The following is a 21,870-nucleotide window of genomic DNA, read 5'->3' on the forward strand; positions in this document are numbered from 1 at the left end:
GTTGTAGATAAATCTCTGCATTATGCATTTTTGTATAACTTTTATATGACTTTGTATTGTACTATGTTATAGCGGGCTCCTAAGGTAGTATAATTAAGGTAAAAGAAAAATTTCTTCTGTGCAAATTTTTGAAGCAGAGTTCAAATTTGTGTGCCATGAGGCAAATGCGCCCAAGTGAGTAAAATGCTTATACATTTAAAAAGTTTTAATTTGCAATTTGTGTCAATTTATATGGGTTTTCAGATAGACATCATAAGTAAAAAAAGAAAAACAAAAGTTTGTGTTTTAAATTGAAAATTTTCCTAAAAAATATCAATAAATGATTATCAGCCAAGAATAAGATATGTAATTACAAATGCAATTTAATTTCCTTATTGGTCGAAATGTCAAAGACGGATAAACTAACCTTACTGTTTTTCCCTGCGATCTTTTTCATTTGCCCATTCAATATAAACTCTGTCCAGATCTATCAGTCCTCAATCCAGCTGGTAACTCTTAATACACATCAGCACCCCACATAGAACCCCCCACTCGCTAGTTTCCCAATACACACAGATTTCTCCTCCCTCCCTCCCAGTGCCCTTCCCCACAGCCCCACCACCACAACTAAAAAATGCCCCACACAGACCCCCAGTGCCCTGACACACACAGATCTCCCTCACTGCCCAGCACCCCCCAACAGGCCCCCACTGCCTAGCACCCCAAAACACACAAACCTCCCCTACTGCCCAGCGCCCTCCACACCCTCACAGCCCAGCACCCCCCGCACATCTCCCAGACACTCACTCCACCACACCCTTCCCCCTTTCCTGGCCGCACTCACCAGCCCTGCTGGGAGGTCTCTGGCTCCTAGGGTGAGAGCGGCAAGGGGAGTCTCCAATGGTGAGCGGGAGCCGGTTCGCACCGGTTCACGGGAACCAGTTGTTAAATTTAGAAGCCCTTTTAGAACCAGTTGTCCTGCGCGGGACAACCGGTTCTAAAAAGGTTTCTAAATTTAACAACCGGTAAGTTGAAGCGACCAGGACCGTAGCTGGGGGGGAGCAGAGGGAGCGGCTGCTCCCCCTGAGCACATTATCCAAAAGTGATGCCTTAGGAGCCGACCCCATGGGTGCTCCAGCTCTCCGCCCCGCTCCCCGGCCCCAGCTCACCTCCGCTCCGCCTCCGAACACTCTGCCCCGCTTCTCCCCCTCTCCCCCCCCCCCCGCTTCCCGCGAATCAGCTGTTCGCGCGGGAAGCCTGGGAGGGCAGAGAAGCAAGTGGTGGCTTCGCACTCAAGCCCAGGGAGGCAGAGACGGAGCGGAGGTAAGCTGGGGTGGGGGGAGCCGCCCGCGCCACAGCAGGTAACCCGGGGGGAGGGGCGCGGAGGGGAACCGCTCCCCACCCCAGCTCACCTCTGCTCCGCCTCCCTGGGCCTGAGCGCGAAGCCGCCGCTTCCTTCTCAGCCCTCCCAGGCTTCCTGCGCGAACAGCTGATTCGCGGGAAGCGGGGGGGCTGCAAGCTCAGCCTGACCCGGTGCTCCAGGCACTGCACGGTGGCGGCGTGGCCCAGCTCCAGCCGAGCGGCGCGGCTGTAGCGCCGCCAGCCACCTCCAGGCAGCGCGGTAAGGGAGCAGGGAGGGGGTGTTGGATAGAGGGCAGGGGAGTTCAGGGGGGTGAGGGGGTGGATAGGGGTCGGGGCGGTCAGATGGCAGGGAACAGGGGGATTGAATGGGGGCAAGGGTCCCGGGGCGCAGTCAGGAAGGAGCAGGGGTTGGAAGGGGCGGTGGGAGGCAGTCAGGGGCAGGGATTCCAAGGGTGGTCAGGGGACAGGGAGAAGGGGTGGTTGGATGGGGAATCAGGAGAGGAGTTGGATGGGGCGGCGGAGGGCAGTCAGGGGACAGGGAAGGGGGTGGATGGGGCAGGGGTCCTGGGGGGGGCATCAAGGAACGCGGGGGGTTGGATGGGGCAGGAGTCCCGGGGGGGGGGTGGGCCAAAAAGCGCTCAGGACGGGGGCGGTGGCTGAGCCCCGTGTCCCTGCTGGGGGGGGAGCGAGGGCTCCGTGCCCGTGTCCCGCTTGGGGCAGTGGGGAGGGGCAGCGGCGCGCGAGGGCTCCGTGTCCTGCTTGAGGCCTGGGGGGTGCGGCGCCGCGCGCAGGCTCCGTGTCCCGCTTGGGGCGGGGGCCGGCAGTGCGCGAGGGCTCCCTGCCCGTGTCCCGCTTGGGGCAGGGGGGCCGGTTTCGCGCGCCGCGGCCACTCGGGATCTCCCCCCCCCTCCCAGGTTTGAGAGCCTGGGAGGGAGGGGGAGACCCCGAGCGGCCGCGGCGCGCGAAACAGCTGATTCGTGCGCCGCTGCTCCCCCTCCCTCCCAGGCTTGAGAGTGAGCCCCCGCGGGCCGCACAGTGAGCCCCCGCGGGCCGTATGTTGTGCAGGCCTGTGCTAAACAATCTGTTCCACCTGTTGCATTTGCTGTGACGCTGGGAGTTCCTTTCCCATACTTGAAGAAGAGCTCTGTGTGGCTTGAAAACTTGTCTCTCTCACACACACAGAAGTTGGTACAATAAAAGATATTACCCCACCCACCTTGTCTCTCTAATATCCTGGGACTGACATGGCTCCAACTACACTGCATACAACAATGGAACTTATCTACCTTAGGTACTTAGGGCAGGTCTACACTTACTTCCTGGTCCGGCCGTAAGCAATCGATCTTCTGGGATCGATCCCGGAAGTGCTCGCCGTCGACGCCGGTACTCCAGCTCAGCGAGAGGAGTACGCGGCATCGACGGGGGAGCCTGCCTGCCGCGTCTGGACCCGCGGTAAGTTCGAACTAAGGTACTTCGAATTCAGCTACGTTATTAACGTAGCTGAATTTGCGTACCTTAGTTCGAAGTGGGGGGTTAGTGTGGACCAGGCCTTTGATGGCTCCCATCCCCACAGTATCTGAGCACCTCTCAATCTTTAACATGGTTATCCTCACAGCACCCTTATGAGGAAGGGCAGTGCTATTATCCCTGTTTAACCAAAAGTCACAGAGAATCTAAGCGACTTGCCCAAAATCACACAAGATGTTGGTAGAAGAGTAGGAATTGAACATGGGTCTCCCAGAGCCCAGACTAGTGCACTAGCCACTGGACCATCCTTCCTTGCCTTTCTTAAAGGGTCCCCATAAATGTCAGTTCCTGAATGGAAACCAAATCATGCCTGTGCAACAAAAGAGACGTTTTCTCTGCCCAAATCAATTTCTGTTTTTAGGTACATATTCCCCGTATAAATATCATTAGCAGAGCCAATTTAAGGAAAGCTTCAAAACACTCATAATTAAGTGGTATGTCCCTGGTGTAAACCCCCAGATTAAAGGGAATTCAAAGCCTTCTGCAATATTCAAAAAGAAGAAAAGCAAACAATGCAGCAATCCAAGCAGAGAGGTGAAAAAATAAGTCATTCCCAGGTTCCTACCCAATTCCATAGAGATACAGTAAAACAGTACCTTTTTTGCTGGATATAAACTTGTGCACAAATACATTTTTAACCAGTTATGACGTTAATCAGGAATAAAGTTTCAAAACCTAACCCTCCATTTCCAACTTTCCACATAGGTTTTCTTCAGAGCTGTTTTCCAAAATTTGACCAACATCAGTTTTGACAGAGGAGGATGAAACTCCTAAATGCCTATAAATAGACTTTCCTCTGAGAAACATCTCCATCATACCATATAGCTTTATTATTTAAATTTGAGAATAAACTAAAGCAAAAAGGAGGGAGTAGGTCACAGCGGAGTAGAGATGAGCTGTGGAGAGCTAATCAAAAGCGTCAGTGAGCTGGCACTCGGTCTGCACGCATCACAGATAGCACTTCCCTCCCTCACAGGGATGTTATGAGGATAAATACATTGAAGATTATGAGGTATTCAGATACTACAGTGATGGGGGCCTGATAAGCACTACAGATAGACTGCAAATCCGTGACGTCAGCAGTGATTTTACATATTAACGTAGTGGGAGTTTGTAGGACGAGGTGCTAAATATAGTTCTGTATCCTTCCTAACAATGACAGGTTTCAGAGTAGCAGCTGTGTTAGTCTGTATCCGCAGAAAGAACAGGAGTACTTGTGGCACCTTAGAGACTAACAAATTTATTAGAGCATAAGCTTTCGTGGGCTACAACCCACTTCTTCGGATGCATATATCATTATAAATTTGTTAGTCTCTAAGGTGCCACAAGTACTCCTGTTCTTCTTCCTAACAATGTGAACTGTACCTTTACCTTTTGCTGATCTCTTCATTTGATAGCTGTCCATCTACCTTAAATAGGTTTAAATCATCGTGGACTCCAAAAGTCTCCTTTGGGTTGTTGTTGCTGCCTTTCTGACCGTGCTGCTTTTCTTTCTTTTTCTCCATCACATTTTGTAGCCTCTTCTGTTGTTGCTCCTGTAAAGCCTTAAACTGGATTTTTAAATTTTCATTCAGTCCTTTGTCGGACTCCATGGTTTGCTAAAAACAAAACAGGAAAAAAAATCAGAGCAGAAGATTATAGAATGAGAACTTTTTCAAAACTAGCCTCCCATCTAACTGGCCTCTTTGTGTCCTTTCCCTCTCTCTCCTCTGCTCTGTCTTAGATGCCACAAACCAATCTTCCACGCTGGTAGCGGTTTACAAACCAGACCACAGGTAGCCTTCCCCCACACTTGAAGTTTAAAAAACAATGAATTAAATAATCATTTAAAAAGACAATCCAAACAAAAACCATAGTACTAACAAGATATATACTATACTTTACTGATTAATAGGAACATAGGAATTGCCAGACTGGATCAGACCTGTGGGCTTTCTAGTCCAATCTCCTGTCTCTCACAGTGGCCAGTACCAGATGCTTCAAGAGGAAGGTGCAAGAAACCCCAGATTAGGCAGATGTGGGATAATCTTGTCTCACGATAGGTTTCCTACTAATCCCCAAAAATTAGAGATTTGCTTAAAACCTGCAGTGTTTGGTTAGTATCTCTTCCAAAATCTTTTAGCATTAACTATTATAACTCTGGATATTCCTGTTATTCATATAAATGTCCAATCCTTTTTTGAACCTTGCTAAATTTTGTCCTCAGTGATCACTGCCTTCTGCTACATTCCACCGCCCTCCCTCTGTTTGACATGGATCTAGAATGTAAATTCCCTAGGCAAGGAGAGTAGTCAGCTAATAAGACAAAGTACTTACAACACTTTTGGTATGACATACATAAAAGGTAATAACTTTTAAAGTCATGGCCTCCAAAAAGTAATTTATACAAATATATTTATCTTAGAGAATATTTCATTTTTCTTGAATGCAGCCTTTAGTACTGGTTTAATGAAGAATTAACCAGAAGTAATGATTGATTAAGGGATTTGATAATTAGAAAACCTTCCACTCCAAGGTCAGTGGTTTGTGTGAATTAAATGAGTTTGGTGGCCTCAGTCCAGTTCCACCACTCACCCCCTTTGTTGGCAGTATCAGCAGGGTTAAGAACTGAACCAGGCCATGGAGACTGAACTGCCTTCTCTTACCCCATTACAGTAGAGCTCATCGGACCCAATCGAGATTGTGGCTCCATTGTGCTAGGTGCTGTACAAATTGTTCGGTCTATAATAATCTCACTCAAGTTCCTAACAAATGTCATTCATTGCAACCTCTGACAATTTGGGGGCTCTGTTTATGTACAACTTATGAATTCTGGTTGATGTTGTGAAGTTATTGTTATATCATGGAATACACCTCTGTGTAGGGTGACCAGATGTCCCGATTTTATAGGGACAGTCCCGATTTTGGGGGTCTTTTTCTTATATAGGCTCCTATTACCCTCCACCCCCTGTCCCGATTTTTCACATTTGCTGTCTGGTCACCCTACCGCTGTGTGAATGTGGAACCCACCATTTGTTGATAGGGGCTGTAGCTCATACCTAACAGACCAGGGACAATGCAGAGTCATTATCCTTAATCACTGTGCTCTGACTGCACAATGGGTATGCTAAGGAGGCTGCCTGAGCAGAGAAGCAGGAGCGGAAAATCCTCAGCAGAAGAACAAAGAAACAAGGTAGAGGTAGGACTAGGGTGACCAGACAGCAAGTGTGAAAAATCGGGACGGGGGTGAGGGGTAATAGGAGCCTATATAAGAAAAAGACCCCAAAATCGGGACTGTCCCTATAAAATCGGGACATCTGGTCACACTAGGTAGGACATATAAACTTGAGACACAGAGACACACACACATAGGAGAGAGGAAAAGACAGGAGGAATGCTTTCATAGTGCGGGTCCAGTTTAACTGCAAGACCAGCAAAGGATCAGAAAAATGTTAGCTGACTTATTCAGGCTCTATGATTCTGGAGAGAAACCATGAGCTTGAGGGAAGGATTTCAGACTTCCCAGAGTGCTCTGCCCAAGTCCAAAGAGCTCTCCACAGGGGTACAAAACTGAGGCAGGGAAACGTACACCTGTGTTCATTATTTTGAATAGATCTTTATGTTGCTTGTGCTAAGTAAAGAATAGTGTTTAAGAATCCTGTGCAGAGTCTGTGTGTCTTTTGGTGTTCACTGTCACGGGCCACTGAAGAGGTAAAACGTAAACCAGAAGGTTCACACCTTCAGTGGAATTCTGGGGAACGCAGAAGTGCTGCTGGGAAGGCTTGGGGGAGACAACATTAGTTTCAGGACTCAGGCAATTAAGCTGCAGGGTCCCCACTGCCAAGAGGGGTGTCGGATGTGCGGTCTACAGCAGGAGTGCATGTCTAGAGACCCAAACTCAGGAACAGTACCTAAACTCTGTCCAGCTCCAGCAAGCTAAAGGCACGTGGGATTCCGTGTTTGGATCCCTTCACAACAGACTGCTGAGTGTCCAGCAGAGGGAGCATGACCAGAACTGTGATACAACCCCCCCGCAGACAACTATTGTGCATCCTTCTTGACAAAAAGGTTGATGATTTCACAAGCATGAAGAACAAAGTACACTTTCCCTCCAGACAGTCCGATCAAAATAGGAATGAGGCACTAAATAGGGCAGTGTGGGGAAGGCTGTACTGTTGTTGTCTGTGGGTAGCAGATTTAAATCTCCAGGATGGTCTACCCAGTACTAGACATATTCCAAGAGCGTTTTTTAAAAGAAAAAATAACTCAGACACGTTCTTAAAAAAAAAAAAAAAAAAAAAAAAAAACCCACAGCCCCTAGGTAAGAAAACACATCTACAGTGATGAAAAATTATTTCACATATTATACATACATATATATATTATACATGCAAAAATATAAACATACATCTGAATGAATGGCAACCATCCCTCTCGAAAGATGATGGTGTAAGTGCCAGTGTAGTTCAGATACTGTGTGTCACGGTGCAGCATCGCAAGTGGCTAAAGAGTCCAGTACATATATAATATAAATCTCCATAGACATATGCAGGGGCTCAGGGAGCAAACACACAGACGTATAGCAATTATTTGTGCCCATATCGCATGACACAGGTATCCTACATTACAGTTCAGCATCGGTGTCCTAGCTTAGCACCCCCAGGCCTCAACCCAGGTGTATAGGCTGAAGCCAGCTCCTGCCACTGCAAAGGCACTGGCTGGGGACACCCCCAGCGCACAAGACAGTGCCAACCCCTCCCCCCAGGGGCACAGAGAGAAGTCTTCGCCGCCCCCCCCCCCCCATCTCATGGGCATAGAGAGGAGTACCCCCCTCCCACCCCAGAGGCCCGGCCTGGAGCCCCCCCCCAAGCCTGGCCTGGAGCCCCCTCCGGCCCCAGAGGCAGGACTGGAGTCCCCCGCCCCCCAAGAGCTCAGAGAGGAGCCCCCCGCCGCAGAGGCCTGGCCTGGCGCCCCTAACCCCAGGGGCACAGACAGGAGTCCCCTCCCCCCCACGGGGCACGGCCTGGACCCAGCTCCCCCCGAAGCCCAGGAGCCCCCGGCCCTGCCAGCCCCAGCTCGGGAACGCTGGTCCTGCGGCGCCCCGCACCCACCTCCTGCGGCCCCTGGCGGGCTGCGACTCCCCTGGAGCTCCCGCGATCCGCGCCCCCTCAGCCCCCGCCCCCCGGGGGGCCGGGCAGCGCCACCCGCCCAACCCGAGAGCCCGCTCGCCGAGCCGCCTCCCAGAGGAGGACGCGGTGCGGTTCCCCCAGCAACCATCCTCGCGGAGACGGGGCGGCCGGAAATTAGAGGAGGGCGGCGTGGAGTTTTACGACATCCGGGGCATTTCCTGAAGCGACGCCCTTTGTGTGGGAGCAGGCGGGGCCCCTCCGCTGTGCACGTGTCTTGTGCGCAGTGGGCGTGGGGCAGCTGGAGGGGCTGAGTGTATTGGCCGCGCACGGCGTATCTGTGCACAGCGCTGCCCGCCGGTTCCGGAGAATGGACATTTGCAGAGTCCTGCTTCACTTGATCCATCCCTGGGGCTTTCCTTTGCGAGCAGATGTCAATGAAGTTCCCCTAAGTCTCTCCCTGTCATCTGGTATAGGGTGACTAGACAGCAAGTGTGAAAAATCGGGATGGGGGGGGGGGGGTAGTAGGAGCCTATATAAGAAAAAGACCCACAAATCGGGACTGTTCTTATAAAATCGGGACATCTGGTCACCCTATCTCAGGGGTTCTCAAACTGGGGGTTAGGACCCGTCAGGGGGTCACCAGGTTATTACATGGGGGGTCACAAGCTGTCAGCCTCCACCCCAAACCCCACTTTTCCTCTAGCATTTATAATGGTATTAAATATATAAAAAAGTGTTTTTAATGTATAAGGGTGGGGGGGTTGATTTGGGGTTTGGAACGGGTCCCATATGAGGAGAGATTAAAGAGGCTAGGACTCTTCAGCTTGGAAAAGAGTAGACTAAGGGGGGATATGATAGAGGTATATAAAATCATGAGTGATGTGGAGAAAGTGGATAAGGAAAAGTTATTTACTTATTCCCATAATACAAGAACTAGGGGTCACCAAATGAAATTAATAGGCAGCAGGTTTAAAACAAATAAAAGGAAGTTCTTCTTCACACAGCGCACAGTCAACTTGTGGAACTCCTTACCTGAGGAGGTTGTGAAGGCTAGGACTATAACAGCGTTTAAAAGAGAACTGGATAAATTCATGGTGGTGAAGTCCATTAATGGCTATTAGCCAGGATGGGTAAGGAATGGTGTCCCTAGCCTCTGTTTGTCAGAGGATGGAGATGGATGGCAGGAGAGAGATCACTTGATCATTGCCTGTTGGTCCACTCCCTCTGGGGCACCTGGCATTGGCCACTGTCGGTAGACAGGTATACTGGGCTAGATGGACCTTTGGTCTGACCCGGTACGGCCGTTCTTATGTTATATTCAGAGGCTTGCTGTGTGGAAGGGGTCACCAGTACAAAAGTTTGAGAACCACTGCCCTATCTGGTACCAAGATTAATAGAGGCCAAGATCTAAGCAGTAGAGTTTCCATTGAAACAGCAATATCACCCACATTAAGTTAGGCACTAACTGTAATTACATACCAAAATGCATCACTTCAAGTACAGTTGTAGTTTTCAAAAAGTAATTTAAAGAGTTACATCATACGCCCATCACTTCATTAACCTGCTATATGTTTGTGCTGCTTCATCGACTGAACTCTCTGTTTCTATTAAACCTGTACCTTTCCTTTCCATAAGGTGTTTTAATTTTAAATCAAGTGGCAAGATAGATGCATGAAAAGTTGGTGAACTCTGCATAGCTAGATCCTGATGGTTGGGACTAGAAAGAATAACTGGTTTTCAAATACGGGGACTGGAGAAAATGCTATGTACCCTATAAGGACATGTTGGGTTGGAACAAAACAAAAGTTTGGATTTGTGACTGGACGCTCCAATCGCCTACAATTAGATTTTTGGTAGTTAGTAACTACATGATACTGTCCCTGTCCACTATAGGCCACTTTCTCTGTTGGTGCCTTCCACTTGGTCAAACTGAGCAAGCCGCTGATCTAGTCTGCTGTTGGTACCCATACTCCATTCCACACAAAACTGCATCTATCTCAAACACATCACACCTAATAGACTGACACCCTTTTTCAGAGCAAGAGACCATCCATAGGGTTTTCCAGGTTTGAGTTTCTGGATGGACAATCACCAGTGAGGGTACATCGAGATCCTCTCAGTAGAGGTCATCTTCAAGGTGACCTATTGAATGGACAGTAGTCCATTGGCTATACACATTCTCATTTGGATCAAACACAGGCAAAGAGAATGTGAATGAGACATACAAGGATTTTGTCAATATGCAACTCCTTGTTAAATAACAAGAATCTTGACTGGGGTATGGAGTCAGATCCCATATGCCCAATCATGCCAAAAAAAATTGTTGGCAATGCTGCAAACAATTCTCTTTCCCTTCCACAGACCTCAAAACACTTAGGACAGTATTCTTAATGAGGTCTGGAACCTTGCCTAGTTCAAGAAATTGAAAAGCAGATGTTATGGTGCTTAATACATAGTCTCCCTATTCAGAACAAATATTCAGATTCTCCCATGTGCCAACAATCAGGTTTAATACCAATGGGATGTGCATGAATAGTACTATGTTAACCAGAACTCTGGGGAAAGGGATGGTAGTGAGTCCTTGAGCTGGTCCTGAATGCAGGATGGGACATCCCTCATCCTGGGATGGGTATTGTTGGGACTTTGGTCAATTTTGGGTCCCTGAACCGTGATTTCAAACAATACACTAGAAGCATACCATCAAGGTCCAAGTTTAGTTGGAAGTGTGGTCTGAATGCAGGCCTCACATCCCCCTACATCTTCATACTCCAAATTATGCCATTCCAATTCTCTTCTTATCATGGAGCTTTCAGTGGGCCTTATTTTGCCACATTCCATAAACAATTCCATGTACCAAATAAGGCATGATCATGTTTTACAACATCCTCCTTTTGAATAATTTCCTATGGGTGGTAATACTTTTTTCCAATTTACATACAATAAACATGTAGGCCCTTTTAAGTGGTAAGTAAGGTGATACTTTCCCCTCCAATACCCTTAATATGTTGTATGGGATAATTTGCATATTGGGGTGATAAATCCTGTTTTGAAGTCAGGAAAACAAAGTCCCCCTCTTTTAGATTATAAACAAACCATCCCCTGGCAGAGGTCTCCTCCTGCACAACTAACAATATATGTACCCTAAGCAGACCTTCATGCTATACCTGCCTGACATGCCGACTAGAATTTGGTGGATAGTTCTATTAATGCAATTCCTCAGGGCCACAGATACATCACCACGCTAAAATAGTTTCATACTGTGAGGAAAGGGTAGTTTCTGTGTGTCATGCTGCAGCATCACAAATAGCTAAAGAATCCAGTACATATATAAATATCCATAGATATGTGCATGGGAGCAGGGTGCACGCACACACAGGTAAATCAATTATTCGTGGACATATTGCATTACACGGGTATTCTACATTACAATTAAGCATCAGTGCCACTACCAACCCCTCACCAGGACCCAGGGTCACTACCTCCATGCCTACTTCAGGCACAGCCTAATGCTACCATCTACTAAGGGACTCAGCTTGGTACCACCTTCATCCCAGCACCCCTGCTTAGTGCCCCCAACCATCAGCCTATAAACTTTGGTTGAGGCCAGACCCTGCCACTGCAAAGGCCTTGGCTACAATCACCCTCTCATGCCCCAAAGGCACAGGATAAGTCCAACTCCTCCCCCCAGGGCCACAGAGAGAAGTGCTCCACCTTCCACTGAATCATTCCCCCCCCCCCGTATGACCTGTAGCTAGCTCCAGTCAAAGCCCAGATATCCCCTGCCAAACCCAGTGCACGTCCCACAGCACTAAGGTGACCATACAGCCTGTTTTGGCTGGGACAATCCTTTTTAAGCCCTGTACCAGCCATCCTGACTTTTTTAGCAAAAGTGGGCCTTTGTTCACTTTGCTCTTGCCAACTTGATCAATTGGAAAGAACAAATGGGACAATACCCAGTTTTGTCAAAAAAGTGGGGTGCAGAGGAATGTGCAGGGAGGCAAGTGGTGATGCCAGCCCCACACAGGGGGGCAGACAAGGCTCAGGCTAGCCCCAGCCTCATGCAGGTAGGCAGGACTTACGCAAGAAGCAATGCCAACACCAGCCCCGCACAGGGGCTCAGGTGGCCAGCGACACCAGCCCCAGCCCCACGGTGGGAAGGGGGCTCAGACAAGCGTCTCAGGCTAGCACCGTGCGGGGGTGGGGAGGAAGGGCTCAGGCTAGCCCCATAGATTGTCCCATTTTCCCTTTGAGGAAATATGGTCATCCTATACAGCACCCTCAGGATCCCAGCCTCCCACCATCACCGCCTGCAGTCCCTCATGGGGTGCAAGTCATTGAACTCTTGTGATCCATATCCCCTCAAACCACCCCCCATTGGCCAGGCAGCACTATGAGCCCATCCCATCAGCCTGCTCCCAGGCCATATCCCGCAGCGACCATTCCCATAGAGAGGGGATAGGGCAGCCAGAAAACCTGAAACTGGATTGGAGTTTCACAACATCAGGGGATTCCCTCATACTGCTTGTGTGTGAACCCAGCAATGCCCCATAGCTCTCCCCATGTCACATTCACAGTAAAAATTAGACAGGTTGGAGTTGCTTAATGTATTTATTACAAACACTGTATTAGACACCATGCTATCTCCAGGGAATCCCAGCAAGTTTGAGAAAGTGGAAGGTTACAGATTCGTGCTTCACTTGATCAATACATTTGGCATTGAGGCCAGATTTTAATGACGTTACCATAAATCGCTCATGGAAGAGCGCTCCATATGATCTCACACCAAGGATAATAAAGGCAAAGGTCTAAGAAGTTTAGAGCTTCCATTGAAACAGCAATTATCACACAAATTAAGTCAGGCATTCTAATTCCATACTTAAAATGCATCACTTCAAGTACAGATTTAGTTTTCAAAATGTCATTTAAAAATGTTACATCATACACCTAATACTGCAAAAATAAATGTGCAGTTACCAAATTCAATAATCTGAGAAGCTGCAATCCATAATCTATTAAAAATAGGGCTTCTGGGCCTCGATTATTAGTATTGTGTAATAAATATGTTTAAATAGTTTTATCAACTAGTGAATGCTCAGCTCATACTTCAAATTAAACTAAAAATAGGTTTGTTTTAAAAGCATTTTGTTCTATGCAAATTTAAGAATTATTTTGAGTGAGTTTAGTGCTAGTGAAAGTGCTGGATTATAGCCTTAGAGACTGAAGTCCTTTTATCTACAGGACAGAGACAACATAGGCAGGAGTACAACCTTCTCCATGCAGACTTTCCTAGGTGCTTCAGCCATGAGCTGGAGGGACCACCACTCCAATGCAAGAAGGTTGTTTGGGTTCCAGACCTATTTACAATTCTTGGACTTCTGGTCAAGAATGCCATAAATTACCAGTTGTGTGTAGGGAGATTGGGTGGGAAAGGGAAGAGAGGCACTGTGCTGTACAATACACAAGTTCCTAGTGGGTATGGTAGTCTCAGTCTAAGAGAGCCAGCAGATTGTGATAGCTTTGTCACCACCACCTTGTGCTAGATCCAGACTGGCAACCTAAAGGTTCAATACCAGGCACAAGACATGTACAGTATTGTAGAACCACATCCTTGAATTTTTATTTTTCTTCTTCTTCTTTATTAAAAAGAAAAAGACACCTCAATGTGAGGTCTATAACTAAGATACATAGACCACCACCAAGCACACAGATTTCAGTCATCTTTTTTACACTCCTTGGGTTTTGCCAGGTATTCCCGATACATTGAGTAGAGCACACCTGAAATACAAACACAAGCAAAGCAGTTAAATATACATCCTTTATTAAAAGAGAAGACTATTTCAAGAACTAGCTGCAGCCAGGAAGACTACTAGCAAGAGAAGAAAATATGGGAGTCCGTATTCTTTATAATCTCACTTCCCCCATCTAGAATTTCAGTAATAGCCACAATTCATTTGTTAAAATGAAAGACATAACACACACACAGGGTTCTCTACATACTGTTGGTATCAGAGCTAGTGTGATTTATGGTCTAGCTATATCTTCAATTTAGATGCAAACTGTAGACAACTGCTAATCTTTCCCATTGAGAAGTGAATTTAAGAAAGGCTTAATAATTGTCAAATAACTTTCTGAATTCTTCTGCTTTCTCCAAACACCTTAGAATATCCACAACATGCATGGGGCAATTGTATTCTTTGTTTTCTTCACTGACTTAGCATGTTTGGAAAAATAATCAAGCTAAGTGCCCTGAATGTTAATACAATTTCATGCATGTGTGTAAAAAGTGAAGGGAGAAACTGAAGAGATGGGTTCAAACACGGTTACCTAGATACCAGGCATACTAAATTTTATGATACTGAGCAAAGAAACCAGTTTACTAGCTCAGACTCACTAAAAGAACTTATGTGTTTGCAAGTTTCCAGTGCAGTTAGAAATAGTTAATGGTTTACAAGCTCCTCCAAGGTATTTATCCTTTAGTGTAAAGAACACTTTTAAAGTAAGTCTGCCATCATTAAGAGATAACTAGGGCTGGACAACAGCTGCCTGTTTTATACATACCACATGTCATTGCTCCAACAACAAAGCCCTGGGCTGCCACACGCATGTGAATCAGGTGAACAGACATTTTTGTATTGCCTCTGTGCTTCAGTTTGTACAGTCCATAGCTTACAACTGCAATCAAACCTGCCATCCCTAGAAAGCAAGGTAAACAAGTGTTTAGTAATTACACGATATTATGTTCCTCACAAGACTTGTTAAATTTTAAGTTGTTGACTTTTACTTTTAAAGCAAAAGTAACTTATAAAAAACCTCACCAGTGTTTTAGCCCCATCATTAACATCTAACAGAACTACGGTGTTAGCCTACTGAACATAAGCTATTAGTTTATGGGTAATTCCTTTCCCACCCAAGTGACATCTAGCCTGACCCAGAAGCCAGTCCAGACTGGACCCCCAACAGAGTTCTGGTACTCCATTACTGGAGAACTGGGTTAAAAAAAAAAAAAAGCCAAAACACTAAGACGTGGCGTATCATTGCACAACATTCCTTCCAGGTAGACAGCTGTGGATAGCAGCCTTAATGGATGTCAGGGCTGCTTTGATACTGGTCAGAAACTGCCATAAGAGCAAATTTAACTGCCTCATCTTTTCAGAGGAATGTCCTTAGAGCTGTAGTGCAAAAACAAACAGGAGTTCTCAAATTCAACTCTGAACAAAGTTCAAACTGCATCCATGCACTAATAGCAGTGTTAGATTTTTTTGGTCTAGAAACCCACAAATGAAGATGGTTATTGTCTGAATGTGTCAAGTTTGACCCTGGATTCACTTGAATACTGGCATTGGACATGTCATGTTATTTCTCCCATGCACTGGAGAGTTAGCTCAACAGAGGACACATTTCAGTTTAGCTTTTTCCACAGACAGAAAATAAAGTCTGAGACACTCCCTAGCCTGAACCTTGCAGGCAATGGCCTACTCATGTGCACTAGTATTTTACCTCCTGCAATTCCCAGTTTCTGGGAACTTTAATTCCAAATAGAGAATGTGTTACATGCCATAGTTTCATAGGAAGGTAGCTATTAATTTTTTTGCATTGTGTATATATTCCAATGCCAGTAATTGCCTAGATAACTGGGTTATGATTTATCTTACCCCCAAATACAAGTCACTAGTCCATGTGAGGAGACTGTAGACTCACACCTGCATGTGGGTCATTTACGTAGCAATAAGGTTAAACCAAATTTGTTTGCACTTTAGGGCCTATGAACTAGTTCTGACACAAGATCTGCAAATTGTTTCAAACCAAACCAAACTTGGAAAAGCTTGCACATGTATAGAAGTGGTTACATTTACACTGGGCTCCAGCAGCCTAGATAGCAAAACTCCCAAGGTCATGGGAACTGGATAACTAGATTCTGGCAATGGACAAAGCATTTCACTTCTAGATCATCAAATTAAATGCAGTTCAGACTAATATCAACCAAAAGTTATCATTTGATGGCTGCTTGGTTCATATAGGAAGGAATTTTAGTGGCATCTTTCTCCAATTAGAAATTGGACTAACATCCACAGTAAGAGAACACCCTACACATGGTTCTCTTGTTAGTAGTCCACCCCAAAGCCTTTCTATGGGTCTCAGCAGAAGAACCAAGGACGAATGGTCATGGATACTGAACTATCCTCTCACCTGAAGGGGCTATCACAAGGTCTGATTTGAGTCCATTTCTTCAACTAGAAGACTTCAGCGCCTACAGCTATCAGTTTAGCAGGAGGCAAGTTCACACTTTAAACTGTCTAGTCACTTATTAATTTGGGAGACTCTGACGTGACCAGATGTAGTCCCTGTGAGATAGGACATCCTGGACAAGCCTTATGGACTTTAGTTAAACCTTATTAAATTAAGTATTTTAAGAGTCCATTGCATTAAAAATCCAATTGGTTATGTAGCTAGGAACATAATTAATGCAATCTCTGGGAAATATTAGGAATTTCAAAGGACTTTTGGGGACAATGTGTGAAGTGGATTTCCTAGGAAATACTTAGGGCTAGGGGGATGGAAGTGACCCACCCCCTTTGGAAGCTTCCTTTTGAACAAAAAACCCCACTGCCTGGCTGATTACCTATTCAGTGTCTTCAGAGGTCCAGACTGGATAGAGCAGTGATTTAAAGTCATGAGGGTGATAGTTCTGAGCTGAGGCTGTTGTGAACTTGTGACGATAGAAGAGATCCCATTGTGGGGTTTGAAGGACTAATCACCTGCCAGAGCCCATGTTGGAGCTGGGGTGATCTCTGGTAAGCATGTGTGTAGGTGCTTTTGTTGTTTTTAATATGTTTTCTCTAATTCTTTTATCCTAAGAATAAATAAGCTTGCATAGAAAGAGCTGTATGGTACCTAAACAATGGGCAGTTAACACTGTTATTAGTCTCTTAAGAAAAAGCAAACAGGTCTGCTTAGGCAGTCTGTCTTGCTGGGAACAACAGTGAAGGCTGGGAACTGTTCAGCCTGGAAGTATCCATGTCAGAAAGGAGACACTCATATCGCCACCCAAGAGAGGTGACGGCCATGGGAGTCAGAAGCCTAGAATGGGTGCCCTTGCTGGGCCACAGAGAGGGAATACAGGTGCAGTTACCCTGAACTGTGACAGCCCTCTGGGCTTGCTGCAAGATACGTTTCCCCAGTATAGGATCCACTACCCAAAATTTGAAATAAGGTGTGTGTAAACAACTATCTTTTAAATGGAAGACAGAGGGAATTACAAGGAATACATAGACATTTTAAGTCTACAGTGTTTGATAAAGTTACCAGATAAGAGTATTAATTCAGGCAGAACACCATGATAGGTACAAGAGGTATGGCAAAATTAAACAGTACTATACCTAACGAGGAAGTAACATTTCACAGTAATTTCCTGTTTGTAGTGTGTGACTAAGTTTACTATAATCACCGCCCATTACAAGAACACTTATGCAACGGTGTATTTTCCCAGATTTACTTGTCTTACTCCACAGCATCATTGCACTGTGAAAGTGAAACTTACCAACTGGTACAAAGGGTGACTCTTTAGATTTTCTGATCAGTTTTGATGCCTGGCTGCTATCAGTCTCATAGCTAGGAAGAACGGATTCCTGACTGGATGACATGTTGACTGCAGAGAAGAAGAAAGTCTACTTTAGAATTTAAAAGTTTTTTCATGTTTGAGAGTTCTTTAGAAGACCAACCTTGAATGTACTACAAGTATAAAAAGCACAGTAACTTCCACTGAATATTCAGTTATAAACCAGATACAAGTCAAAAAACTTTGAACTGATGAGATGGTGTATGGCTTAATCCACACCACCAAACTAAATTCAATTTTAGGACTATAAAAACCTCAGAATGTAGGTATGGCTTTTACAATACAAGAATAAGAATGTGCTTTGGTAGAGTAATTCCATATCAAACAGACTGTTGACATAGAAAGCCATTAGGCAACAGCTTCTTGTCATACTTTCCACACAAAGAATAGAGTTCCCAGCACCTTCATGAAAGGCACAGTCAATTCTGTTTTTTCACAAACTCTAAGCCAGTGAGAGCTTAGATCAGAAGCATTTCCTTGCAAAATTTCTGTCCTCCACCATATCAATTCATTTCTGTGGGGCTACTCATCCATGCTGGCACTGGATTTTAAGTGGGAGGAGGGGAAGGGAGAGTCCCCAAAGTATTTTGTGAGGAAAAACAGTAAGCCACTATAGAAGGTCAGCCAGCACATTTGACAAGCAGGGAAAAATTCACCTCGGATATATTTCGCTTTGTTTAAGTTTAAACTATGTCAACTCAGATTTTTACTGAAGAGCCAGAAGCCTAATATTTAAAGAGAGAATAGGTACTGGGTCTAGTAGTGATATCAGACCCGCAGGAGTTTGTTTGATGGACACACCATAGCTTGCATGTGGGACATGTCAACCTTTTAAAAATAAATGGATTATCATTCCCACATCACTGAATACTTTTCTCATGCAACACTATTTCATCTACAATTAAAAAGTTCAAGTTGAAAGATGTGTTTTCTATCAAGATTGAGTGGTGAAAAGGAACAGCTGCTTAGAGCAGACCACCACTGTTCAGACTGAGGACTACAAAAAAAATAATAATGAAGAAAACCTTATATCAAGGCTTGACAGTGTCCTGATTTCAATATTTCCAGCAAGCTCATTCATAGGAAAGGATTAAAAAAAATAAAATAATAATAAAAAAAAAGTGTCGGTCACCAGAGATTACTTCCTTCTTCAGACTCTGACACTAGCGCGATTCTTCCTATAATTCAGGAATGCCGAAAAAAAGCTGACTTTAGATGGTCAGTTCAGTAACTACTGCAGACCTCTTACCCGGGCTGATTCGGCTGTATTTTTATTGTTTGAGTTTTCCTAAAAATGTTCTCAGCACTGCAGGGCATAAAGAGAGTGTGCCTCACAAAGCTTTCAATCTCAGACAGTGCAGTGTAAATGGACTATGAGAATAAATGCCCCATGGTATTTAAGTAATTTGTAAAGCACTGATTTACTCAAACAACAAGTTACTGTATATGCATATGACAAATCATAATTTTGATGCCATTAGTGTTTAAATATAGACATATACACCTGAATTTGAAAAGATTGGCCTATTTATAGTTTCACAACCAAAGTTTAAACCACTTTATCATACATATGGTGTGCAAGGAGAGAAATCACAATAGATTAGACCAGATATGTTCATAAAGTATCTGTCAGTATTTAGAAGCTATAACAATCTTCTTAGTGGATAAGTAACAATTTCAAATGCCTTTAGAGCCCTTAACTATAAAATGAGACCTACAGCACCTATAAAAGATGCAAAACAGCATCTGACATTTTGGTAAATGGGAAAGATGAAGTCAAAACTAAACACTCTCATGTTGTCCCAGAGGGAAGAGAAAGTAGGATTTTTAGTCAAATGCAAGATGACACATTTGTTTAGATATGACCTTGAACTCAACCAGAGGTCACGGAAGTGGCTTTCAGAGAGACAAGACCTGGGGTGGGGGAGGAAGTGGAATCATGCTGAGGACAGCACCTGGAGATACCCCTAACGGCCATACCCGTGTTTGGCACAGGGCATTTTCAGATCATTAAGGGATCAAACCCCAAGACGTGCTCAGCACCTTACTCACCCGGAATGCTTAAGGGGTGAGGGAGGCGTGTGTGTGTGGGGGGGTGTATGTCTAACCTCAGACAAGATCCCGGGAGCGGGACCCCACCCAAGCCTCAAGGACTAACGCAAGGAGACCTGTAAGTGCGACCCCCACAGGCCCTATTTGTTACTACGCCATGAGATTTACCCTTCACCCACTTCCAGGCAGGAACACCCTCCCCCAGAGGCGACGTTATCCGCGACCCTTCCCCGTTACATCACCCCCACCCTCCGCCCCGTTACATCAATCCTAGCTTAGCCCGGCCCCCTCCTCATTACATCACCCCCACCCCCCGCCCCGTTACCCCAGTCCTAGCTTAGCCCGGCCCCCTCATTACATTCCCCCCCCGTTACCCATGTCCCAGCCCCCTCCCCACCACCCCCATGTCCTTCCAGCTTCCCTTAACCCCGCCAGCCAGGCCCCCCCAGCCAACCACGCGACCTTCGGCTGCCGCGGCCACCCCAGGCCCCCTACAGCTCTCGGTCACTACGCGGAGCCCCCTCGCCTCCTCAGACCCCTCCAAGCTTCCCCGCCCCCCGTCAGGCCTCCCGCTCCTCCCCCTCGGGCCCGCGACCCGCACTCACCCGCTAGCGACTCCCCTCACAGCCACACAAGCGCCGACTGAGCTACGCACCCGCTGTCACTCACCCCGCGACCGGCCGGCTTCTACTGCCTGCGCGCGCTCCGCCCCCTGCTCTTATTGGCTGACAGAGTTCAGCCCACCCCGCGCGGGAGGGGGAACTTGCCTACGGCCTCCACCCCTGAACTACAGCTCCCAGCGTGCCTCGGGGAAACGGAGCGCCCCCCCCTCCGCGCTGCGTGACCCAATGCCGGTGCGTGAGAAATCCGGCCCCGCCTCCCCCGTTATCAGCCAATCAAATGGGAGGCTGGTGACGCCACGGGAGACAGGCCATGACGTCTCCCCGACTGCCTCTTCCGCCAGGTCCTAGCGCTAAGCGGGTCTCTGCAATGCAGCCGGCAGCGCTGCTGAGCCATAGTGACTCCGCTGAACGCGAGCCAGGCTGCGCCTGCGCCCCCAGGCGGCCCCGCCCACCCCAGCCGTTCACAAAGCACGAGCCTGGATTGCAAAATTCCTATGGGTGCAAAAACCAGCCACTGGGGCGTTTCCGTGGCAGGTCACGCAGCCTTTAGGGGGCACGTCCCAAGCTTTTCTCCACTGCTGACAGGCCTACAAAAGTTGTCTGTTTAATGCAAAAGTAGACATGCTCACCCAATCACAGGCATCCAGGAGCTGGGACTTTAAGCAAAACACCAGAAATCATGAGACTTGGCCACACTGCTGTTTGGAGAGCCAGATTGTTTACTGCTTGGGTCTTGGCTCATCCAAGTCCTAACCCAATTGCTCCAGCTGTGGATGAGGAGCAGAACTAGTTATAATGCAGTTCGCTACCCTTTGTCTCTCGGCAGCTCTTGAGCCCCTGTGGCCAATGATCCTATCAGCGATCCTGGCTCCTTAAAACCATTTAATTCCCCTGCAAAACTTTTACAAGTCTTCCCAGCACCTGTAGGATGAGACCAGTTCTAAGGCATTATCTATATCAGGGATCGGCAACCTATGGCACGCGTGCCAAAGACGGCACGCGAGCCGATTTTTAATGGCACGCTGGAGCCTGCCGGGACTCCAGCGTGCCATTAAAAATCCTCAAAAAGAACAGGAGTACTTGTGGCACCTTAGAGACTAACAAATTTATTAGAGCATAAGCTTTCGTGGGCTACAACCCACTTCTTCGGATGCATATATGCTCTAATAAATTTGTTAGTCTCTAAGGTGCCACAAGTACTCCTGTTCTTTTTGCGGATACAGACTAACACGGCTGCTACTCTGAAACCTGTCATTAAAAATCCTGCCCAGCCCGGCCCTCTCTCCTCTGCCCTCCGCTCCCCCCGCGGGGGCAGGGAGCAGAAGCATAGCCGTGCGCACAGGGTGGGCAAATGACCCCACTCTCCCGGCACGGCAAGTCGCGGGGTCCGTGCTCCTGAGCCGGAGCGCAGCAAGCTGCCGGCCCCTCCCGCGCCTTCTCCCCTCCCCTGGAGCTCTGCCACCGCGTGCGCAGCGCTCTGGGGGTTGGGGCTGCGCGCTCCCGCGGGGCAGTGTTTGGCTCCGCGGGGAGGGAAAGACGCTCCCCGCTCACCCGGAGCCCTGCCGCCGCATGCGCAGAGCTCTGGGGGCCGAGGCTGCGCGCT

General features: G+C 47.0%; 2 protein-coding genes across 3 annotated transcripts in view; both read right to left on the minus strand.

Annotated features, from left to right (window-relative positions):
* Window positions 1-4,460, minus strand: part of CCDC13 (coiled-coil domain containing 13) — a 33,492-nt gene extending 29,032 nt beyond the window's left edge. Inside the window, exon 1 of the mRNA XM_065399817.1 lies at window positions 4,240-4,460. Within this exon, the coding sequence (XP_065255889.1) occupies window positions 4,240-4,460 (221 nt within the window). The remainder of the gene's footprint in view (window positions 1-4,239) is intronic.
* Window positions 4,461-12,565: 8,105 nt separating this feature from the next.
* On the minus strand, window positions 12,566-20,330 carry HIGD1A (HIG1 hypoxia inducible domain family member 1A). Of its 2 annotated transcripts, none has more exons than XM_065398117.1 (4): window positions 20,250-20,330; window positions 17,515-17,622; window positions 14,535-14,669; window positions 12,566-13,751 (listed from the first exon to the last, which is right to left on the minus strand). In XM_065398117.1, the coding sequence occupies exons 2-4, from the start codon at window positions 17,615-17,617 to the stop codon at window positions 13,687-13,689; spliced, it is 303 nt and encodes a 100-aa protein (XP_065254189.1). In that variant the 5' UTR covers window positions 17,618-17,622; window positions 20,250-20,330; the 3' UTR covers window positions 12,566-13,686. The 2 variants fall into 2 exon arrangements, with proteins under 2 accessions (XP_065254189.1, XP_065254190.1); XM_065398118.1 differs by having other exon boundaries at window positions 20,300-20,328.
* Window positions 20,331-21,870: the final 1,540 nt, after the last annotated feature.

The sequence above is a fragment of the Emys orbicularis genome, chromosome 2 (genome assembly GCF_028017835.1).
Source record: "Emys orbicularis isolate rEmyOrb1 chromosome 2, rEmyOrb1.hap1, whole genome shotgun sequence".
NCBI lineage: Eukaryota > Metazoa > Chordata > Testudines > Emydidae > Emys > Emys orbicularis.

Bases quoted from the DNA above. Each gene is read 5' to 3' on its own strand.
- HIGD1A (XM_065398117.1), bottom strand. From the start codon at position 17,617: ATGTCATCCAGTCAGGAATCCGTTCTTCCTAGCTATGAGACTGATAGC. The intron at 14,670-17,514 runs GTAAGTTTCACT...CTTGCTTTCTAG, and splicing joins GTCACCCTTTGTACCAGTTG to GGATGGCAGGTTTGATTGCA. The intron at 13,752-14,534 runs GTATGTATAAAA...TTTGTATTTCAG, and splicing joins TGTTGGAGCAATGACATGTG to GTGTGCTCTACTCAATGTAT.